We start from the raw sequence: 22788 nt of genomic DNA on the forward strand, positions 1-22788 counted from the left end.
CTGTCCGGTGTGTTTTATTCTCTGCTCTGGTCAGTGATGTTGTGTAGCGTAGAGAAGAAGAATCATAACATGTTTGGTCTACTCATTCCTCAAAGGACTTTTGGGATTGGTTAACCCATGGTTCATAACTTCTTTTCATGACAAATTTATTTAAACATATATTGAATAAGACATTACTAACAAGTAAAGTAAATATAATGATGCATATACGTAGTGAAATGCTCCTCTAGAGTTCATTTCTCTAGTGAACTAACATGTGGACACTGAATGACTGACCTGAGGTAGATGTGACGCTAAATGAGATCATCCTAAAGCTGTTTTATTGATGTCTTTCTGCACACTGGTTGAGATTACATGTGAACATATCTATGCATAGATCGTCTGTTCTTCTTCTGCGCTTTTTCCTGTTGTGGTGTTAGCAAACAGCGCACCACTGACACGTTTATATTGTTACAGTTCCTCGTTTTATGTCATTAATGTGAAGAACACAGCGTCTACATGATGAGAACGTGTTTGCGGCGGTGTGATTGTACAGTAGCTCGCAGCGCGTGTGTGTAGTGCTGAAATGGCGTCTGGACGCAGTGTGGTGTGGACAGCTGTCCGGCTCTCATGAGGTCACACACAGCATCCAACATGGCCTTCAGCTGGGCTTTATCTGCAGGTGAAACGCATCACAGAACATTAAGATGTGAAACCATATGGCCTGCAGCTGCTCTGACATTATATCTTTGCTTTACCTTCTCTGTGGCGTCTTTTCCACTTGGTCAGCCAGAAGCCCTTCAGAGTCACATTGTGGAATATGAAGGATTTCTGCTCAGGAGGAAACAGAATATGTCAGATTTTTGTTTTGTTTTTTTGAGGAATGCTTTGGGTTAAATACAAAGGGGACATATCATGAAAATGTGACTTTTTCTGTGTTCAACTGCTATAATCGGGTCTCCTGTGCATCTATCAACCCAGAAAACATGGCATCTAACACCATGGCAAAAGTTGGAGCAAAGCATGCTAACTGTTCTGTCACTGGCTGCACAGATGAGCACTGAACACTATTTAGAGTCTCGTTAGCTTGGATAGCCTAAAGTTGACCCTGGCAAGCTCGATTGCTAAAAAAGGAGCGTTTCTGTCCGAGTGATATTTTGGAAAAAAATATTAGAGCATTCACAGCATTTGAGAGCAATCATAAACCATCAGTGTCGACTGTAACGCTGAACACCGTTACTGACAATCCTCATTTTGTCTGCGTGAGATTCTCCAGCTTTGTTGTTGTTGAGCTGTTAAAGCTCCGCCCTCTTCTGGAAAGTGGAGCTCATTTGCATTTAAAGGGACACACACAAAAACGGCGTGGTTTTGCTCACACCCAAATAGGGGCAAATTTGACAAGCTATAATAAATGATCTGTGTATTATTACATTATAGGTCGCCTTTAAGCTGTTGATTACCACAGAAATTACACTTATTTGCTGTAATTTACTACTTTTACTGGACGTATGGATCAAAACTTTAAAAGAATCGCAACTTGCCTTGAAGTATTATGTCAACATGGGACTAGTCTGAAAAAAATCACTTACAGTCGCGACAGTGACATCATAACACTTGGTAATTCTTAATTGGTTAGTAGTTCTTAATGATAATAATCTCTTTCAGTAATCATTGATTAGCCAATAAAGAACTGTCAGATTTGCTATTATGTACTGATTAGTTAATCTCAAAGTCCCTTTAAGACAAGTCATTTCACTCGGCGGCCATCTTTGAAACGCCTCTCGGGCATTCTGGGCATCATGCAATCTCTTTGAATGGGGAAACATCAAATTCTCCAAAACTGTTCGGCAACCTTACGATTAAATTTCATATTTGAAATCACCAATGAAATCTAACAACAACCGGCTCATAAATTTAGTTTCTAAACGCTCGAATCATGACAAAAAAAAAAAAAAAACTATTTTTCAGGCTGGATCGAGCTAATGCGTATGCGCAGACCTAAATGCGCGTCTCTTCGGAGGCGCGCGTCTGACTGTTTCTATAGAAACCGGTGATTCTAACGGCCGCTGAAGTCACGCGATGACTTTACCAGTCGGCGATTGGCTCTTATTTAGAAGGCGGGACTTATTCCGCCATATTACACTTTCTCCCATTCAAAACAATACGAGTCACATCCCTTGTGAAAAAAAAGTGCACTTAAGCATGATAATAAATATTGTCATTAAAGTATATTCTATTTAAGTACACTTAAGTGGCCTTTAATTTTAATTATATTGTATTATCTGCAAGTGCACTTTTTAAAAAGTATACACAAAGTAGCTACTATAAGTTCTATAATCTTTGTTAATCCTCTATATTAGTTAATAGATTTAGATGAAGTATTAATAGCAGCTGTTGCTGATTACACGTGATTTGTGTTAATCAGTATTATTATTGAACATCATAAACTCACAGCAGGGATCTGGAGGGGTCTTTTGGCCATCCCTCCGTATGTGACCATCGTTCCTCCATAACTGAAATAAAAGAGGATGTCCATCAACACATTGAATTTCTCATAAAACTGCACTGTGCGTGTGAAACTTACTCAAGATTGGACAGCACAAGTCCTCCGCTCAAGCCCCCGACACAGTTCAGGCCCAGTTTAGGTTTGGGAACCTCCTACAGAAACGCAATATCTGTGTTTAAGCAATTCTGTAGAAACCGAACGGTTGCAGAAGAGCAGAATACCCCACCTCAAAGACCCGATGAAACCCTGATGACATCACTTCCTCTTCTGTGATGACATAATCAGCTCCGAGTGACTGAAGCTCATCGATCAGCTCTGCACAGTTTGGTCTGAGTTCAAGAAATACGATACATGATATGAGCCATTATACCACATGCGATTATTCCAAAGAACGTCTTCATCGTTTCCTCCGCTCTCAAGGCCTTCTGTACCTGTCTCTGATGATGTTGATGGTCTTCAGGCCCAGTGCCGCAGCGATCTGAATCACAGCCTGTCCCACTGCGCTGTTAGCGGCGTTCTGAATCACTGTACAGCCTACACGACACACAGATCTCAACAAATCACTCAAGACTTACTGTTCCTTCGGTAAGATAGAAATACTAAACCACGAATCATACCAGGGGTGAGCGTTTGGAAGTCGTGCAGCATCCTGTAGGCAGTGCAGGGGTTCACGGAGACAGTGGCGGCCCCCAGAAGAGAGATGTCTTTAGGAACAGATATGAGCTCGTCCTCTTCACACACAGCTCCTGTCCTCCATGTGCCTGACACACACAACATGATGGTGATCAAGTTTCTCAGGAGTGTGAGGCATCTACTGTTCCAGCATGGGAATTGGTCTTAGTTCTGGGACCTTCCTTTGAGCCTCTAGAAACGGGTGGATTTGTGTGGATTTGTGTGTACTCCCTCTTAAAACTGTGCTTGTACTGGATTTTAGGGAATGCCTGTTTGGAAACAGAGGCTGTCACAGTGGATCATAGATGTGATTGTCCTGGCTTAGAGTCCACGGGAGGCATGGCTTCAGGATATAGGCTGGTTCTTTGATGTTTCCTCTCACTTCACAGGTGTTTCTGAGCAAGAGAGCTGCACTGACCGTTTTAATCTCATCTTCCTAGCCTCTGTTGTGAAGAGCTTGTGTAAACTCCCTCTATGGTTCATACCGTGGTATACTACCATATTATACCTTATCTGTTTTGGTAAACACTGGCGATGCCAACGTGAACTGGTGTTATTTTCTTTCTGGTTCAAGTTCTAGAATGCGGCGTGATTAGACAATGCAATGTCGAGAGAACTGCAATCGAAAGGGAACGGCATTGGCTCATGGAAATGTAGGGAACAAGAGATGGCCGAGTGTATCGTCCTAGTCATATGACTAGAGCTAGTGGTTTTTGGCTTGCAGCTCATATTTATATGAAAATGCCAGGCTTAAACACCATTGGCCAATGCACCTGCATCAGTGGGATTCAATCGGGATTGATAAGGAGAAAGGATTACCTCGTAGCTCAGCTACTGTCACGATGTCTCGTTCCCTAAATCTCAGAAAACGTAAACGGTTTCTTCAGTGCTCCAGGTTTTGGGCTGAAATGTTGGGAGTGCATTTCACTTTGCACTGTCACTGTGTTTTATTCAGTATATTGGCAGCAATTCATACTTCTTTGTAATCATTCATCAGAATTTAATAACCTTCTCCAACTCTTAAAGGACTTTCCTTTGGGACCAGCAAAACTCTCGCTGATCAACTGCCTGTCATCAAATTCCAAAGGATGCAATCAAGTCCCACATTAAATCTTTCGCTCACTGAATGTTATTGAAATGCATTTGGAAATACACATTATGGAATTAAATTCCATGTTGACTTGAAAGCCCTCCTGTTTTTGTGGGGTCGGTTTCGATTTCCAAAATGTTTGAAACACTGGTTATTTCTTCTTTCAATTTCTGAATATTGGACACAGAGATGTGTAGAAGTGTTTTGTGTTGAACAGATTGACCCCCCCATTGGATTCCATACAATTTGCCAAAAATGAACAGCAAAGAGTCAGAAACCTTTAGTTATTCTTGTCAAACACTAAAATATACAAAACACTTATGGAACTTGAAAATGTAAGACTCAAAGTTTTCTTGAAAATGAAGACTCTTCTTCTGAATCATTCAAGGAAAAGTCACTTTCTTTATCTAGAGTCAAAACATCTGTCAAAGGATGTTTTTGGTTGTTAGTTTTGGATCTCAATTGCTATTGCAGCACTGAGAAGAAGCATGAGAAACCCATTTTACCCTTTCAAGGGTTTGAGAAGTACAAATAGTGTTAGATACTATTTATACTTGGAGGTATTTGCACCTCAGTGGTCATGGCAAAAACAAACAAAAAAGTGTTTTTAGTGTTTTTCATAATGTAGATTTATGGTAAGTTGCAAGGAAACCAATGCATGTCTAAATGACCTGCAACACAAAAGTTGTACTTAAGAGTTTAAGATTTTGATGTTGAAAAGTGAATATCTCCTTACCAAAGCCAGCATCTATGGGCACGACCCAATCTCCAGGTCGGAGAGATGTGACATCACTGCCCACCTCCAGCACCTCTCCCACGCCCTCATTCCCCCCCACCGCCGGGAGGGGGCACAAGATTTGGTACGAACCTACAGTATGGACACATAACCAATGACCCGTTATAGTCCGTTCATCGTGTTCAGCCAAAGAGTATAACTATAAAGCATCTGATTTAAACAGCACTAGACAGAAGGAATAACAGACATGAAGATGTGTGTGTCATGACTTTACCCTGGATCATGTTCATGTCTGCAGGATTGACAGGAGCCGCCAGCATGCGGACTCTCACGGAGCCATCTTTCACTGGAGGCAACAGCAGCTGCTCCATCCTGAAGACAAATGACCAGCGGTCAGTGAGATCTTTCACAAGCGTCCAACAGTTAATCCACCGATTAACAAAGAGCAGAACTACAATATACAGTGGCAAGAAAAAGTAAGTGAATCACTTGCAGAATCTGTGAAAATGTGAATAATTTTAACAAAATAAGAGAGATCATATAAAATGCATGTTATTTTTTGTTTAGCACTGTATTGAGTAAGATATTTTACATAATGTACTTAATTTTTCTTCCGGGAAACATGCAAGTATCTTCTGTTGCTTCCGAAGGGCAGTACTAAATGAAAAACAATGATATTTAAACAAAATTAGAAAAATTGTGACATCTTCATCCTGTTCAAAAGTTTTCACCCCCCGACTCTTAATGCATCGTGTTTCCTTCTGGAGCATCAGTGAATGTTTGAACCTTTTTTAATAGTTGAGTTTGAGTCCCTCAGTCGTCCTCAGTGTGAAAACACAGATCTCAAAATCATTCAGTCACTGCTGGAAAGGGTTCAAATATGCAAAAATGCTGGAAAACTGAAGAACCTGCAGGATCTGGAGGATTTTTCTGAAGAACAGAGCTCAGTTTAACTGTTCAGGACAAACAAGACACTCATGAACAACCATCACAAAACACACAAACAGTCGTGGATCATCAGGTGACCACACACAGGATTGAGAATCAATGCTTCACATACTTATGAATGGGGTTATTTTAATAAATTCAGCTATTGTTTTGTCTTGTGGATTATATGTAAACATCTTTTATGTAAAATATCTTACTCAGGACAGTGCTAAACAAAAAATAACATGCATTTTATATGATTCCTCTTATTTTGTTAAAATTATTCACATTTTCACAGATTCTGCAAGTGGTTCACATATTTTTTCTCGCAACTGTAGCAATATTTTCAGATATTTCATAAGAAAATGTGAAAAAGAAGGGGTCTGAATACTTTAAGAAACTCCGGACTCTAAAAAAACACAACCACCACCACCAACAGAAAACAACAGTTTGATTGAGACGGCTGGATATGCCAATCATGATTGCTATGGTCAGTTCATTTGACCTTGGGCTCTTATTCATTCATCACAAATAAAAGTCACATTTACATTATAATTAAGACTAAAAATCACCATAATACACGGTTATGAACTCGAATGAGCAGTTAAAGAGACTGAAATGTCCATACCTGACAGTATCGATGTCATGTGAGTGTTCTCTGTAAACTAAAGCCGAGCAGTGATGAGTCTCTCTCCACACTGAAGAGCATCTCTGACGGACCTTCAGCAGGATCGTCCCATCATGGGCAGCTCTGAGCAGCAGACTTCTGATGAGCATGACTCTCTCTCTCTCTTCTGTCCTCTAACTGTGAGCTTAATAGTTTAAAAAATAATGCTTCCTTTTAACAGTTCTGCTTTCAGTCTTTCAAGCAGGAAATCACACTTAGTTAACTTTTTTTTTTCTCAAGGAATGCTGTGAGGAAGTTTTCACACTGGTTAATCGATGTGACATGGAACGAACTGATAACGCTCCGCACAATAGACTATGAATGCCCGTGCAGATTTTACTTTTGCTTCTCAAATTCAATTGCTTGAAAGGTGTTATTATTCTTGATGAAAAACACAACAACTAGAAAAACACAATCCTTTGCAGGTTCCCTATTAGCACTGTATATGTTATACATTACCACGCTTGCTTGTAAAGCTTATTTTTAACCACTTCTCTTTTTTTTCTGTGCTTCTAATATGTAAAGCTTTGTGATGTAAAACAATTACCAATTGTAAAAAGCGCTATATAAATAAATTTGACTTGACTTGACTGGGTTTGATTCCCAAATTTTGCAAAAATCTTCCGACATCGTCTCGTCAGTCAGCTCCTCGCTCTCGCATCTTTAGTTTCATATATATATATAAAGTATCATTCATTTCATGTTGCATGATAAATAAAGCGGCCCGAGAACAAACCCTTGTGGAACACCATGTGATATATCATACAGTCATCTGGGAAACTGTAATAGTAGTAATAACAGTATGTAATACTGAATATGTTGAAATGTCTAAACTCAAAATATTAGAGAGAGTTGTCCTCCTCAGACTCAACACTCAGATTGAGGACACGCAACAGGAGCGAGGAAGTGACGATGGAAGGCGAGGAGACTGTAATTTGATTTATCCGCATTTTAAAAATGCTCCCATACATGCCGGGGCTTTTGGGTGGGGTAGAATCTGTGATCTTTGACCCAGTTTGTTTGCTGGCTTCCATTACACTGTGTTTTCCACCAAATGGCAACCCAAGGTGTCGAACCGAATACTATAGGGTAAACTGGCAGTGGGCGGGACCACACGAACAAAAACAAAAACATGAATGCACATTTCAAAGTATCTGTAGCTTTGTTTTTTATAGAAACAAGTATGTGAACTTAGTATGTTTTTAATTAATAGCCACATGTAAGCTTTGAAATGACCAAAACTGCATCTAGTAAAAACAACTTGATCGTACCTAGATTAAAAAAAAAAAAATCGATACACGATTATCTGCTTTGGATCGCTCTGTGAATACAGGGCTTAAAGTGTTAGTTCACCCAAAAATGAAAAGCTTCGGAGCGTTATGAATCAGAAAGTCACGTGATTTCAGCAGTTTGACACGCGATCCGAATCATGATTCGACACAAAAGATTCATAACGCTCCGAAGCTTCCTAAAGCAGTGTTTTGAAATCGGCCATCACTAGATATTGTTGAAAAGTCGTTTTTGTTTTTTTTGGCGCACCAAAAATATTCTTGTCACTGTATAATATTAATATTGAACCACTGTACTCACATGAACTGATTTAAATATGTTTTTAGTACATTAATGGATCTTGAGAGAGGAAATGTCATTGTTCAGGCCTCACAGAGCCATCGGATTTCATCAAAAATATCTTAATTTGTGTTCTGAAGATGAACGAAGGTCTTACGGGTGTGGAACAGCATGAGGGAGAGAAATAAATGACATTATTTTCATTTTTGGGTGAACTAACCCTTTAACTCCAAACATTTCTGCCGATATTCAAGAGGGTGTGTTGATTCAGGGTTAATATAACATTTGGCCTTTTCAAATCCCAGGGAGTAATAGTGCAAAAATTGTTCTCCAAATTAAGTCGAAGTAAGGTTTTATCCTCATTTTAAAGGTGTATCATACTCAGGTCTGGCTTCATATTCTGGGGGAAAGAGCGCATTGTAAATCCAGTTTCAGACGTCTGTTCTGGAGTGAAGCTTCTTGAAGACTGAACAGATCCTAAAAGCTCATCTCTTGATGATGAACAGTATCCAGCATTTATGATTTCCTTGCTGAGCCATATACAATACTTCCCGCATCTGACTCGGTCTCTGTAGGAGTTCAGTGAGATCTGATTTTACCAGTATCTTTATAAAATCCAAAGTTTTAACATTTTCTTTAAGGCTTTCATATGTGGAGTTTATCATCGAGCACAAGACCTAAAAGTGTAAGTTCCTTAACAGTTTCGATAGGTTCTCCTATAAGCAGTTTTCCTGAGAAATGTGTTTCAGAAAGATCCTAATCTGTCTAAAAACACTGATCTATTTAGCCTGTTTACCACTAAAACTGATGCTGGAGTTTTTCATAACTATTATTCTCATCTAACAGTGTATTTAGCTTGACAAATACATTTATTAACATTTTACTTACCCATGATCCATTTGAGGTCAGGCTGTTAAATTGCTCAATGATCATTTCGACACAATGAAACACACAGCAGCCGAAATGAAGTGCCATCAGAGGGGATATTTCTTTATTTTGAAATACTGATCTTTACACAGTACATGTAATCACTCCATGCAAATCACACACACCGAGACCTCAAGAGAGGAACGTCTCAGCTCTCGACAGGATCGTCTTTGGCAGTGCTCTCGGATGAAGTGTGTCACAGCCGCCCTGATTCCTCAAGTGTACTTCGATATTTTAGGCTACATTCATACTGTGGTCACAGAAAAAATGTGTGGCCTGCTTTCTTACGTTTGACTTTTCATTGTGAACAGTCTGCAATTCACTCAAATACACAGTTTTATAATGAACTACAGCATTAACACTTAACAATAAGGTTCCATTGGTTAACATTAGTCAACTACATTAGTTAATCATTTCAACATTTACTAATGCATTATTAAAAAGCGGCATCTGTTAATGTTATTTAATGGACCTGAGATAACGTGAACCAACAATGAATACATTTATTTTTATTAGCTATCATGAACAAGGATTAATACATAGTGTAACAAATGTATTTAGTTAATGTTAACTAAAGTTAACTAACGGGACCTTATAGTATAGTAAAACATTATCTGATGACATTTTTCTTGTTTTTTAGTATTCCTTGTGTTATTCAGCTGTGATTCATTAAGTTCTGTGAGTTTACTTTCTGTTCTTTGTCATGTAGATTGTTACTGAACTGATTCACTTTGACAAATGAATCAGGTGACACTGTATTTGGTTAAAGGTGTGTGTGTGTGTGTTTAACTAGCAGGGCAGGTGAGTGGCTGAACTCCTCTGAGCTCCAGGACTTTGTTCATCTGAACCTCCAGAGTTTTCCCAGCTTTAGTGATCTTCAGGTTTCTCATGCAGCCTTTAAACGGAGTGTTTATAGTGAGTCCGAACTGCTTCAGACCCTCTGCAACAAACACACAAACACCATCTCAGACATTTATCAGCAAATATTCACATAAGATGATAATTTTCAATAGGGTGAATCTCATCTCATCTCAATGGCAAAATCACCCAGAATGAGTTTGATTGACGTACCGGGGTATCCGCCCACATACACAGGGTCATTGGTATCGGCGGAGGCAGAGCGCACGTCTGGACTCGCTGCCTCGGACTTCCTGCCGTCCACGATGAGCTCCAGGCGGTGCTTCAGCTTGTGGGCGGAGACAGAGTGCCACTGTCCGTCACAAAGCCCCGCCTCCTGCCCGGGCTCGTACGCGGCTGTGAAGCGTCCCACTCCATTATCAGCATGGAGCAAAAGCTGCACAGACACTCTAATGAACAAACTATTCGCAAGAAAACAACTTAATATGAAAACACAAGGAAAATCTAGAAGACCTTTCCATTGACGAGTTCAATGCCCAGTCCGTCCATCTTCTGGCTGCTGACGCCGAACAGAACGCCGCTGCTCTGTGCCGTCCTGAACTCCAGATCCACCGACACGTCATTTCCCACTCGATACGCGTCCACTGCGCGACAGACACCATCATCACACTTCTACGTCTGCTACAATATGGTGTTTTTTCAAATGACTAGCTGAAATATTGAGCCTCACCAGCTTTGGCGTAACCCGTGCCATCAAAATAAGTTCCTTTCTCAGGGTTGGCGAAACAGGAGCCCACGCGGTAGCTGGACGTGGGCTTCTCCATGTCCAAGGGCAGATTCATCATCTTGAAGTTCCTAATGCAAGCGTCGATACTGTACAGCACCTGCAAAAGCACAGGCAGCGTCACATGATGCCAACTTATTACAAAACATTCATGTGTATATTGAAATGACAAAAGTCATATAGCGTACAGCGGCCCCAAAAGCTAAAAGAGGTCGACATCGGCACCGATAACTGATTGCTGAAACTGGCAAAAATCCATATGGATAGTTTTTCCGGGTTGCATCTGTTGCTGGAGAGGCTGAGACGGGTCCGCTGTCATTATACAGCACGAGAGCGACCTCTAGAGGTCAAATAAAAACCACTGACACCTCGTGGAGTTTGTTTTGACACGTGAGACTGAGCTGTGCTTCAGATGTGGATTTAAAACAGACAGTGGAAAGGTATGTAACACACTACTGTACGTGTTTTAATGTCATTATAAAGTAAATCATTTGTTGATTAGATGAACAGCAGTGTTCGCCCTCGAGGCTGAGAGGACGCTAACATTAGCAGTACCTCAAACGGTTAAAACAATGTGACAAAAACACACCAACCGAATGTTTAATGATCGTTACCATGTATTTGCATTCGTTTATATCCAGCTGGTCACTTTTTTGCATTTGTTATCCAGCAAAGTTGCATATTTAAAGCTAGTGACATGAGAAAGCAAAGCCGGCAGAAACAAATCAGAAATGCATTCGAGTCCAAGTGTAACATTAACTAAGGTTAATAAAAGTATCGTTCATTGTTAATTTCAACATTTACTTGTGGGTCAAAGACATTTAGATGTCCGCATCAATAGAAGTTTACAAAAGTGATTTTATATACATAGAAAGCACATTAAATGCAGGAAAAAATCCTTTTAAGGTTTCAAATAAGTTTTGGGGGAATAAAATGTCAAAATGTGGGTGAAATAATGTTCCGTTGACACTTTTATTTATGTAAAAATTGAAACACACTTATTCTGATCTGTACGCATTAAAATATATAAAAGCATACTAAATTGTACTGCATTTTAAATTAGTAAGGAATTCTTGCTGACAAATGGGCAAAACCTAGGATAGTGGCAAAGTTTAAAAATGTAAAATTACAAGTAATTAACATTAGGGGTAAAAGTAATTAGTCTTTAATATGGCATAAATAGACTTTTGTTGTAAATATGCCTGACAAGATTGTTTCACTGCATGACATTTTAGTGCGTGTCTTCTGTAAATCACGGTAAAAATGTATGATTTTTAATTTTTGCTCTTAAAAAAACAAACAAATGAAATATTCTGATGTACTGAAAAACAACAACAATTCAAAGCTTATTGTTTTGATGCTTGAAAACCCTTTTTCATCTTTAATAACCCATATACATTTTAAAGTTGTATCTCTCAACATTATTTAATGCACTATAAACTAACATGAATGATCAAGGTATAATTAATATATTAATATTTTTTAAATTTAAAAAGTACAGTACATTTTCATGGTTCAGTGCTGTTTTTATAACTATTAAAGCTCAGCACTATTTTATGTGTTATGTTTGTTTTCATTCAGTGTCCATTTTAAACACTAGCAGTCGATTAATCAGTTATCAGGCAGCGTGGGCCAACCTAGCCATCAGTAAAATCCAGACCTCTGTAAGTTAGTAGCACTGTATTGTTCAGCCTTAGCTGGAAATTGGTCTTTGGCCTCGCCACACAATCAACATGAACACACCCTGACTCTTCTGAATGTGTTTTGATGTGTGTATGAGGCGTCACACTCACGGGCCCGATGCGTTTGGTGGTGTAGTTGAGCGGTAAACCGCCCACATACAGCATCCCCACCACATCCAGGATATCAGCTTTCTTCGGGCTGGTGGTGTGTTTGGAGTAGCGGCTGTCGATCGTGAGGATCCCTCTCTGCTTCTCTCTCATCACACGGATCTACAAACACACGAGTTATTCTACTGGCTCGTTTTAATCTCACAATTTTGACTTTTTCTGAGAATTGTGTGATATAAAGTCGCAATTGTGAGTCAGAATTATGAGATAAAAAGCCTCTTTTTTATTCAGTGGCCGAAACAAACTCCCATAGTTTTCTATGTGAATATATAGTAAAGTGTAATTTATTCCTGAATTTTCAGCATCATTACTCCAGTCTTCAGTGTCACATGATCCTTCAGAAATCATTCTGATATGATGATTTGATGTTCAAGAAACACGTATGACATACATCAGGGGTCAAAGGTCAAAAGCTCTGACCTTGTGCCACTGCCCGTCGTTGATGATGCGCGGCACGCTGACGGAGGTGTTCCCGCTGCCCAGGTCGAAGCTCAGGTGAGCCATTCCCTCCTTCAGCTGGATGGTGGCGAAGTCGGCGTGATTTATTCTGGCCATGTAGAACACCAGCCCAGAGTCCGCTTCGGTGCGCATCTCGAACTCGATGATCAGCCTGACGAGCACATGCACACAAACACATGAGGAGGACGAGGAGGATGAAGATGATGATGATAACTCACACTCACCTGTTCTTCACCTTTCTGTCATCAAACTCGAAGGCCATGTGACTGTTTCTGGACAGACCAAACTGTTTGGCCAGTTCCAGGACAACAGGCTCCGCCTCTGCTGCACATGAAACCTGTGATTGGACAGAACACATGTCAATCAAACTCATTCCAAACATTCCATGAGTTTCATGAGCATGATTTTCAGAAATGTTTGACTGCTATTTTACACTATAGAGGCAGTAGATGGAGCCAGAGAACAGCGAATGGAGGTCCTGTCTCATGTGCTCACATGACTGGACTCCTACCATGAGCAATTCAATTGTCTTGTGAGATAAAAGAGCTTGTTGAACAATACTGGGACTCAGAAATCAAAGCTAAGCTGCAGAAACAGCAGAAGCAGCATAAAGCAGATGAAAGTTCACTGCTACAGTCAGTCAAAGGCCAAGAGCATCATTCAGTGTGCCTCTCAATAGAGGAACTGCAATATTCAATGTGTGTGTGTGTGTGTGTGTGTGTGTGAGTAGGTTAATACCACGGGCTCGGTGGGCGTGTCTGGGATGGGCGTGGCCTTGGTGGGAGGCGTGGCCTGTGAGCAGCAGAGTGACAGCAGCAGAAAGAGACAAAAGAGCTCAGATGAAGCTTCTACAAACATCCCAGACACTCACTGTCAGTCACTGAAGCACTAAAGCATTGTGATGAGGAAAGAAAACAAACACGGCTCCCCTGATTTGAGATAAACGTGTTCAAAATGTGATGTAAAATACTGCACTTATAGAATCCCTCATTCCTACAGTAAACTATTACAATAGTACAGAAGAGGATTAGGGCCAAGTAATAATAAAATAATAAAACCATCTCGATGTTATAACGCTAGATTAAATTTATTATATTTCTATAAAAAAGTCTAAATATAATGTTGAAAAAGATAAAATCATTACATTTCGAGAATAAAGTTGTGTTTTGAGAAAAAACTTGTTAAATTTCGAGAAAAAATGTGAAATAAAATTTTGAAAATAAAATCATTAAATTTTGAGAATAAAGTTGCTTTTCAAGAAAAAATTTGTTAAATTTCAAGAGAAAAGTTGAAATAAAATGTCGAGAATAAAATCATTAAATTTCGAGAATAAAGTTGTGTTTCGACAAAAAATTGTTAAATTTCAAGAGAAAAGTTGAAATAAAATGTCGAGAATAAAATCATTAAATTTCGAGAATAAAGTTGTGTTGACAAAAAATTGTTAAATTTCAAGAGAAAAGTTGAAATAAAATGTCAAGAATAAAATCATTAAATTTCTAGAATGAAGTCGTTTCAAGAAAAAACGTGATAAATTTCGAGAAAAAATTTGAAATAAAATGTCGAGAATAAAATCATTAAATTTTGAGAATAAAGTTGTGTTTCGAGAAAAAAATTGTTAAATTTCGAGAAAAAATGTGAAATAAAATTTTGAGAATAAAATCATTAAATTTTGAGAATAAAGTTGCTTTTCAAGAAAAAATTTGTTAAATTTCAAGAGAAAAGTTGAAATAAAATGTCGAGAATAAAATCATTAAATTTCGAGAATAAAGTTGTGTTTCGACAAAAAATTGTTAAATTTCAAGAGAAAAGTTGAAATAAAATGTCGAGAATAAAATCATTAAATTTCGAGAATAAAGTTGTGTTTCGACAAAAAATTGTTAAATTTCAAGAGAAAAGTTGAAATAAAATGTCAAGAATAAAATCATTAAATTTCTAGAATGAAGTCGTTTCAAGAAAAAACGTGATAAATTTCGAGAAAAAATTTGAAATAAAATGTCGAGAATAAAATCATTAAATTTTGAGAATAAAGTTGTGTTTCGAGAAAAAAAATTTTAAATTTCAAGAGAAAAGTTGAAATAAAATGTTGAGAATAAAATCATTCAAAAACTCCTTAAACTTCGAGAAAAAGTCAACGTAAAAAGTTGAGAATAAGCTCACATTGATCAGTGTTCATTGCTGATAGAGGACATGACAGACTTACATCACTTAGTCAAGCCATATTTTATTCTTTCGTTCAATAACACAAAAATAAGCTACCAAAATTGTAGATACCAGTGAAGTTTCACAATTCTCGATACCAACTTTTGCCATACATTTATGTGTATTTGTTGGTTCAAGCACAAGAAGAGTATTCGTGATCTCTCTGTGTGTGCTCTACGGATGAAGCGTCATACGCCTCACATCAGACGCGTCACGTCAAGTTCAGTGCGGCAGAGAACAGTGAATCTGATCACCATACGGGCAAATGTTCAATTCAAGAATGAAAAAGTGGCGTTGATGTGTTTTACTGTAAATGTGCAAACGGAAACAGAAAGGACAATTTCTACATAATCACAAACTTTATTAAATAGCCTAAAAGAAAGATAAATGTCTCGTCCAGCCTAGGGTGAAGTCATTATGCTCATCTTCACATAGTATGGGTTATTAATAAAGTGTGTACAGAATTTGGTCTTTTAATACCACTGTCTTAATAATACATTAAACCATGTTAAGCATTTTAGATTTGAAATTTAATGAGTTTTTTCTCAAAACACGACTTTATTCTCTAATTTAATGATTTTATTCTCAACATTTTATTTCGACTTTTTACTTGAAAATGAACAAGTTTTTTCTTGAAACAACTTTATTCTCAACATTTCTATTTTTTTCTTGAAAATTAACGAGCTTTTTCTTGAAACATGACTTTATTCTCGAAATTTAATGAGTTTATTCTCAACATTTTATTTAGACTTTTTTCTTGAAATTTTATGCGTTTTTTCTTGAAATTTAATGATTTTATTCTTGACGTATTTCAGCTTTTTTTTCTAGAAATTTAACAAGTTTTAATCTTGCATTATAATGACTTTAATCTCAGGAGTTTTTTTATTTTATTGCTTGGCCCTAATCCTCTTCTGTACAAAAGTAATATTTCTTATTTTGATTAATATTTTATTTGGATAATAATAAATATTATTACTGTTATTAATATTTTATTGTCATATTGATATATAATCTTACATTTTTTGGCCAAATTGTGCAGCCTACATGTGAATCTGAAGCCGCCATAGCAGCGTTGTGTGATAATTAATTTAGCTCTTAGTTCTTCCATGAAAACACAAATGATACTGGACAAACGGATGTATGTGCCAACATTTACTACATATGTGTGGACTTACCTATCGCCAGCAGTATAGACTTTTTCTGAATAGTGTAAGTATGTGAACTTTAACTACAGAAATCACACAGCACTCTCTACCCACAATGCCTTTGTTAGGACGTACAGTGGAGGCTGGAGGTCGAGGTCGATCTACTTCTTTATGTGGCAGCGCTGGTTTGGGCGGAGCCTCCTCTTCCTCCTCCTCCTCCTCCTCCTCTTCAGGGATCTGGGGCGGGGCTGGAGGCGGGGCCAAGTCAGGGCACTGACCAATCTCTGCGTTCTCAAAGGCCACGGGCTGAGAGAAGTCCACCGGGCTGTTTCATTGACACACACAACACACAGCCGCTCTTGAGGGAATGATGACACAACGTGACTCCAATCAGGTGAATAATGAACACAGTTATGAGCAAGGACAGACTCATTTAAATGAGTGCGGTAGAGGGCAATGGGGTTCGCTCTAGTGGAAAAGACGCACAGCCCACTGGCAGAGATTCATACTCCTCATTAGAGCAAGAAAAACTGTGATTATTAATGTCATACAGCGTTTAGCTTATGACTGCACCTCAAAACTGCACTGGAAGGAAAACAAGACCTTTAATCTACAGCCACGGGAGGCTGGGAAAAAATGGGTCAATGTTTACACCAGTCGCTGGTGTTCAGAGTCACCACAGCACAATCCAGTGACATATTGCAGTGAATTGTGCTCTGGAGGTTGCTACATTTATCTTGAGCTGTTAAAGGTGACCTCGAAAAGCTTGCTAACGTCTTTGCCATGCTATTATCTGTATAAAAGAAAGCAGTGATTTGCCGTTAGGAGAAATCTGGTGCTTAAGCTCTGGGTGTACTTGGTTTTTTTATGCGTATGCTAGTGTAAAGCACAGTCGAACGCACAGCTTTGCAAAGTGTACTTCATTTAACTCGTATGCATATACAGGCGTTCAATCTGTCGTCTATATAGGCCTCAACTGTCGCTGTAGCTTGCATGCGTTCCGGTCTGTTCTGTTTATGCAGTTTTTCTTTGACTACCTTGTAAATTGCTGCTCAAAACTAACCCAATCGAGTTTCAGGGGGGATCCCTTAGTAAAATTCATGTTCTGGGGGGTAAAAATTTCATTTTTGGCAGGGTTACCCTGGTAAAATTAGTTATTTGGGGTCGCTTCAACCCGCGAACATGAAAAACAACCTGCGGCAACAGTGTTAACGTAGCCCGATTCCACTGGAAAACCATGGACGTTATGGATAAACTTTGCAAAAAAAAATTAAATGTGTGCATTTCATTTTTTTTTTTCAGTAATTAACTTATCCACAAACCATTCTGATGACGCAATTCGCATCATGTACTATACTTTGGGCTTAAGAGTGAACAAAACTAGTTTTACCAACCGAAAGGAATACCAAACTAATGAATGAAACGCTTCTGTCACTCTATATCTAACACCACTCGAAAAAATAAAGCACTGATTATAACCAAAAAGGGGTTTACAGACTGATGCCATTGAATCCTGAGTAAACAACAGGGCGGTTATGTGGTTATAAACTTGTAGTTCACCCAAAAATGAAAAAGTATGACTAAGTTTCTTATGTGTAATATAAACAAGGACACTTTTGCATGAATTTGCATTAAGTCATTAACTCCAGCACAGAAGCTGTGTTTGTAAGAGTGATATGAGGGAGTTTGGACTTACACAGTGTTGATGAGAAGGTTCCAGATGCAGCCCTCAAACGGCACGTTGGGCCGCTGTACGCCTGTTTCTATCTCAACCGGGATCCCGCCGACGAAGAGCCGATGGATGCTTAGAGGGTGATCGCTGGGTAATGCCTGCTGCATGAGCGGCTCCTCATCCACCTGCACAGAGAAAGATCTGCACAAACACAAGCTCTATGAGCTTTGAAGAGGCCTGAGAAACACGAGCGCAGAGAAAGAGAGGGTGGGCTTACGCTCCCGGGAGTCTCAGGATGCGCAGCGAATGCTCTCTCCCATCATGCAAGATTCCCTTGTCGGGTTTTCTGACAGCTCTGCGTGGATTCCTGCTGCCTGTGAACACCAGCACCTCCAGAGCTCCTTTATTCAGCTGCACAGACAGGAAGGGCTGCAGAGAGACAGAAGGACAGACGGGATGAGTTTTAGAAACCGACCTCACGTTCTTGATCTCTGGGCTGTGTTTTCATGTGTTCATCTCCTACTGAGTGAGTGATTACAAGAAAGACTTCTCATAAGAAAGATCAGTGTAAATCACTATCACAATTCACCTTTACTAGTTACTAGTGATGTCAATTTACATAAATTCCCATAATCACTTTACTGAAAGCGTTAGTTCACCCAAAAATGAAATTTCTGTCATTAATTACTCCCCCTCATGTCGTTCGAGACATGTAAGACCTTCATTCATCTTCAGAACGCAAATTAAGATATTTTTGATGAAATTGGTTCAGTATTGGCCGAAGCTAATCACGTGATCAGCACAACGCATGCAAAGCCAGCCAATAATGAGTCGGCGTTCTGGCGATGAACCTGGATGTGCTGGATGTAAACAACGTATGAGAATATACGTATTATATATTATATAGTAATATTATATATTACATAGATATTGTTGAATAAAGTCATTATTTTTGTTTTGTTTTTGAGCACAAAAAGTATCAAGGTTGAACCACTGCAGTCACATGACTGATTTAATGATGTCTTTAGTACCTTTCTGGACCTTGAAAGTGTTGATTATATTGTTGTCTATGGACAAGTCATACACCTCTCGGATTTCATCAAAAATATATTAATTTGTCTTTCCATTTGGCGATTAATACCATTTCATATACTCACCAACGCTGATTTTTACTTGCATTTGGCACTTGGTGAGTGTTAATTTTAGGCCCTGAGTGTAACGCTCTAAAACTACTCAAAAATATAGCTGCGAGCAGCAATCATCGGGGTTCAAGCACTTTAAGGCCTTTAAGTACATGCATAAACAGGTATCATATTTATAATTTATTATAGCATGTAAGCACTTGGATCATAGATCATTTACAGCTAATACAGGCAATTTAAATGTTTTTTAAAGGTTTTTTTCACAGTTAGAGCACCAACTTTTGCCTGATCTCCACCATTTTTTGGGGTGTCCTCAAAGTGTGTCCATACATATGTGTGCTAATTTTGGTGAAAATATCTCATATCGTTTTTAAGTTATAGACACTTATATATATGAGAGCATAAAAAAAATGACCCATGAAAGACTTTGATTGGATTTTTTTGCCACTTCCTATCAAAATTTTGATAGGAAAAAATGTTCCCGTGAAAATAAATCAACCACACCCAGAGTTATATATATTTTCAGCCAAAACCATTAAAAACATACGTTTTTTTAAAAGCTTTTTCACAGGTATAGCGCCACCAATGGTCCGATCTCTATAAAAGTTGGCATGCTTCTTTACAGTCATATGACGCATGTGCTCACTTAATTCCATGAAGTTCTGAGTTTTCTTTTATAGGATTTATAGGCTTTTGGGTATATTTAGCCACGCCCATTTTCTACATGACCCTGTTATAGTGACCCAAAGGGTAAAGTTCAACGAATTATTGATCTAGAGAGTTCAGAGAATTGTCCTGCACTGGTTTTGGTCCAATTGGGTGAAAAAACTAGGACTATTTTGCAAAAGTAGGTTTTTCAGCTATTCGTAAATAATTAATGAACAATTTGATTGACAGCATTGGTTCTTGAGGCAAAGTTGTTCAGCATGAGGAAACACCATGTGATTACTGAGGTGTAAAACTTGTTAGCACCAACTAGTGGCTGATTTCTTTCAAAATTCTTACAGACCTCTAGGGCCATGAGTTGAACACGCCCACCGAGTTATGGTTCCGATCGGTCTCCATTAACCGTCTAATAGGCGCTCAAATTTCATTGGCCGATGGCGGCCATGTTTTTTGAGATACGCCAGTGTCCTCATAGACCATCTTGTCTTCCTTGGACCTAGACACTGCATGCCAAATTTCAAATCTATCGGACTAACGGTTGGGTAGTTACAGTTGTTTTCAAGTTATAGCTCCACCTAGTGTCCAATCAATGTGTTTTTTTTTTTATCATGACCAAAGATTGAGCTCATACACACGTGAACCAAGTTTGGTGCAAATATCTAATTTCTTTCTCGAGTTATAGCCATTTTAGTAGAAGTGGCTCCGCCCACATAATACGTTTTGGAGCCCCTTAACAACCGTGAACCAACATTTCGACTTTTTTTGATAATTATTGATATTCAGACTCCAGAGGACATTTCTGCACTGGTTTGGTCCAGATCGGGTCAAAAACCTAGGACTAGTTCGCAAAAGTAGGTTTTTCAAAAAAATCAAAATACCCCAAAATTTCGTTTTGAGTTACGAGCCATTTGGTACTTTTGAGCGCTGTAGCGCCCCCGTCAGGCCGATTGGGGCGAGCCTTGGTGACATTGTAGACGGTGTGAGTACTACCAGCCCTCAAAGTTTCAAGTCTCTACGACTAACAGTTTGGTCTGCCTGATCACTTTTAGGGGAGAATTTCCTTGGAAAATTGAACAATTACAATAGAGTTTCAGAGCTACACACGCTTGAACCTCTAATAACAGCTTTGCAAGCACCACTCGCATTTTCTTCAGAAAATTTCACATTTCTTTATAAAATGTGAACATTTTGTTTTCATTGTATTCTGATGCAGAGGGTTAGAACTTTAAATGTTTGCCTCCTTTACAAAGGGAAGATCCCCAACACAAAATATCTTTGAAGATAAAAGCGAGCGAGCACTTCTGATAAAAATGGTACGCTCAGGCGTCTTCACACTGAGAATGCCTGATATATTCAGGGGGAGCGAGCGGAGCCGGTAATCAGACGGACGGCTCTCAGAGCACACTCGCGCCCTCTCCACGCCGCACTGGAATTGAGGAGAGCGATGCGAGAGCAGGCTCCTCTCTCCGAGCCCACGGAGCCGTTCAGGCGAGCCGCACGCAGCGCAGGTGACCCCGGACACGCCGTAAATTGGAGGAATGAATGAGGAGCGGTGGAGAAAACCCTTGGCCTCTTCGAAGTCGCACTCGTGCAAAATGACACCCACTTAATTTACGAGCGATAATGATTTTCAAAAGGTGGCGGTCCGGCACCCTCTCCCAGGAGGGTTATCGCAAATTGGACGCGATCCATCAAAACAGCGGCTTGTAAATCTATTTTTACGAACGGAGTATCACGGGGAGGTGAGAGAGAGCGCCGACTGCTTACTACAGATACGCCGCATAATTGATGTGCTGCCCCTGAGCTGGAGAGAGAGGAGGATGATGAAGACGTTACAGACAAAGATGTGGAAAGTCATATTATAATTAAAATGATCGCCGCGCCCCTGGCCTTTAGTCCACCTGGTAACAGAAAAAGATCAACTTTTGTTTGCTGAAGGGCAGAGGCAATTACAAACCTGCCCGGATAATAAATCTCTTTTATGGGCTGTGAGACCCCCGTAACCCCGTGGATTCATTATGATCTCGTACTGAAGGCCGCGACTCCCTGGACTTCCACCATTACCCATAATCACCTTCCTCGGCGCTCAGACAGGCGGGAGGAATAGCGCACCGGACAATCGCCTGGAAAAAGTGGGATTTTGCAAAACTATGCAATGCAGTGAACTAGGTTTAAAAGGCGACTCGTTTTTAGTAATGTTATCTTTTTAAATTGCTCTCTTTCACAATGTATTGAATTCAGTAATAACTTCAGATTGAATGAACTGCGCCCACTTGATAGGGTTTATTGCTGCAATTACCTAAAGAACAATTACCTAAAGAAATCATGCAAATCTGGTAACAATGAAAACAACTTGTGCCGAACGCAAGTGCAGTGTTAGTTTGAGGTGTGTGTGAGGTGTGTGTGTGAGGTGTGTGTGCGCACCTCTCCGGTCTGTCTGCGTGAGCGGCGGGGGATGTGGACGGGCGTCAGGCCCTGCGTGAGCTGCGTGGACGTCAATCCTCCTCTGCCGAACAGGATGATGCCGTTCTCACTTTTGGTGCTGAAGGAGAGCGTGATCTCGGAGCCCACGTCAAACGACATCGGCTTCAGCTCCATGTAGCCGGGCCTGGGGAAGCTCACGGTGTGGAGGTTCTGAGAGAGAAATTATTCTTATGAGACTTTTACAATTTTACAGCTCAGGTCTGAATCTACAGGTCATCACTTATTGACCCTCATGTCCTTCAAAACGTGCATGACTTTATTTCTTCTGCAGAAAAATGAGGTTCTAACAACATTGGACCTCATTATTGTATGGAGAAAAACACTCTTTCAAAATAACTAAGTCATACAGGTTTGAGTAAATGATGTCAGAATGATCATTTCTGGGAAAACTATGCCTTTAGGTAATACTAGCCACAGATCTTTTTTTTACTCATGAATGGAAAACCGTCTTTCTAA

General features: G+C 39.4%; 2 protein-coding genes across 15 annotated transcripts in view; both read right to left on the minus strand.

Moving 5' to 3' along the window:
* Nucleotides 1–129: 129 nt before the first annotated feature.
* Nucleotides 130–6730, minus strand: LOC137019468 (enoyl-[acyl-carrier-protein] reductase, mitochondrial). Of its 7 annotated transcripts, none has more exons than XM_067384960.1 (11): nt 6539–6730; nt 5576–5640; nt 5258–5434; nt 4984–5115; nt 3103–3246; nt 2917–3019; nt 2712–2814; nt 2564–2637; nt 2432–2492; nt 738–810; nt 130–655 (listed from the first exon to the last, which is right to left on the minus strand). In XM_067384960.1, the coding sequence occupies exons 1-11, from the start codon at nt 6685–6687 to the stop codon at nt 495–497; spliced, it is 1242 nt and encodes a 413-aa protein (XP_067241061.1). In that variant the 5' UTR covers nt 6688–6730; the 3' UTR covers nt 130–494. The 7 variants fall into 7 exon arrangements, with proteins under 7 accessions (XP_067241061.1, XP_067241062.1, XP_067241067.1 ...); XM_067384961.1 differs by having other exon boundaries at nt 162–655; nt 5585–5640; nt 6539–6722; XM_067384966.1 differs by having other exon boundaries at nt 185–655; nt 5258–5355; nt 5585–5640; nt 6539–6627.
* A 2390-nt stretch (nt 6731–9120) lies between these two features.
* The window catches only part of lama2 (laminin, alpha 2), a 167209-nt gene continuing 153541 nt past the window's right edge, over nt 9121–22788 (minus strand). For 4 of the 8 annotated variants that reach the window (XM_067384974.1, XM_067384972.1, XM_067384968.1 and 1 more), the window contains 12 exons: nt 22273–22482; nt 18318–18469; nt 18065–18241; nt 16483–16693; nt 13763–13816; nt 13249–13361; nt 12986–13175; nt 12509–12667; nt 10662–10815; nt 10445–10575; nt 10145–10367; nt 9121–10013 (listed from right to left, as the gene is read on the minus strand). In XM_067384974.1, coding sequence (XP_067241075.1) covers nt 9859–10013; nt 10145–10367; nt 10445–10575; nt 10662–10815; nt 12509–12667; nt 12986–13175; nt 13249–13361; nt 13763–13816; nt 16483–16693; nt 18065–18241; nt 18318–18469; nt 22273–22482 — 1929 coding nt within the window. In that variant the 3' untranslated portion in view covers nt 9121–9858. The remainder of the gene's footprint in view (nt 10014–10144; nt 10368–10444; nt 10576–10661; nt 10816–12508; nt 12668–12985; nt 13176–13248; nt 13362–13762; nt 13817–16482; nt 16694–18064; nt 18242–18317; nt 18470–22272; nt 22483–22788) is intronic. The other 4 variants (XM_067384976.1, XM_067384975.1, XM_067384969.1 and 1 more) reach the window with 2 other exon arrangements.

Source organism: Chanodichthys erythropterus, chromosome 4, assembly GCF_024489055.1.
Source record: "Chanodichthys erythropterus isolate Z2021 chromosome 4, ASM2448905v1, whole genome shotgun sequence".
NCBI classification, from domain to species: domain Eukaryota; kingdom Metazoa; phylum Chordata; class Actinopteri; order Cypriniformes; family Xenocyprididae; genus Chanodichthys; species Chanodichthys erythropterus.

Excerpts from the sequence above, each read along its gene's own strand:
- LOC137019468 (XM_067384960.1), bottom strand. The coding sequence starts at position 6,687 with ATGCTCATCAGAAGTCTGCTGCTCAGAGCTGCCCATGATGGGACGATC. Across the intron at positions 2,815-2,916 it reads ATCAACATCATCAGAGACAG|ACCAAACTGTGCAGAGCTGA; the intron begins GTACAGAAGGCC and ends TCTTGAACTCAG. Across the intron at positions 2,638-2,711 it reads GGTTTCATCGGGTCTTTGAG|GAGGTTCCCAAACCTAAACT; the intron begins GTGGGGTATTCT and ends GCGTTTCTGTAG.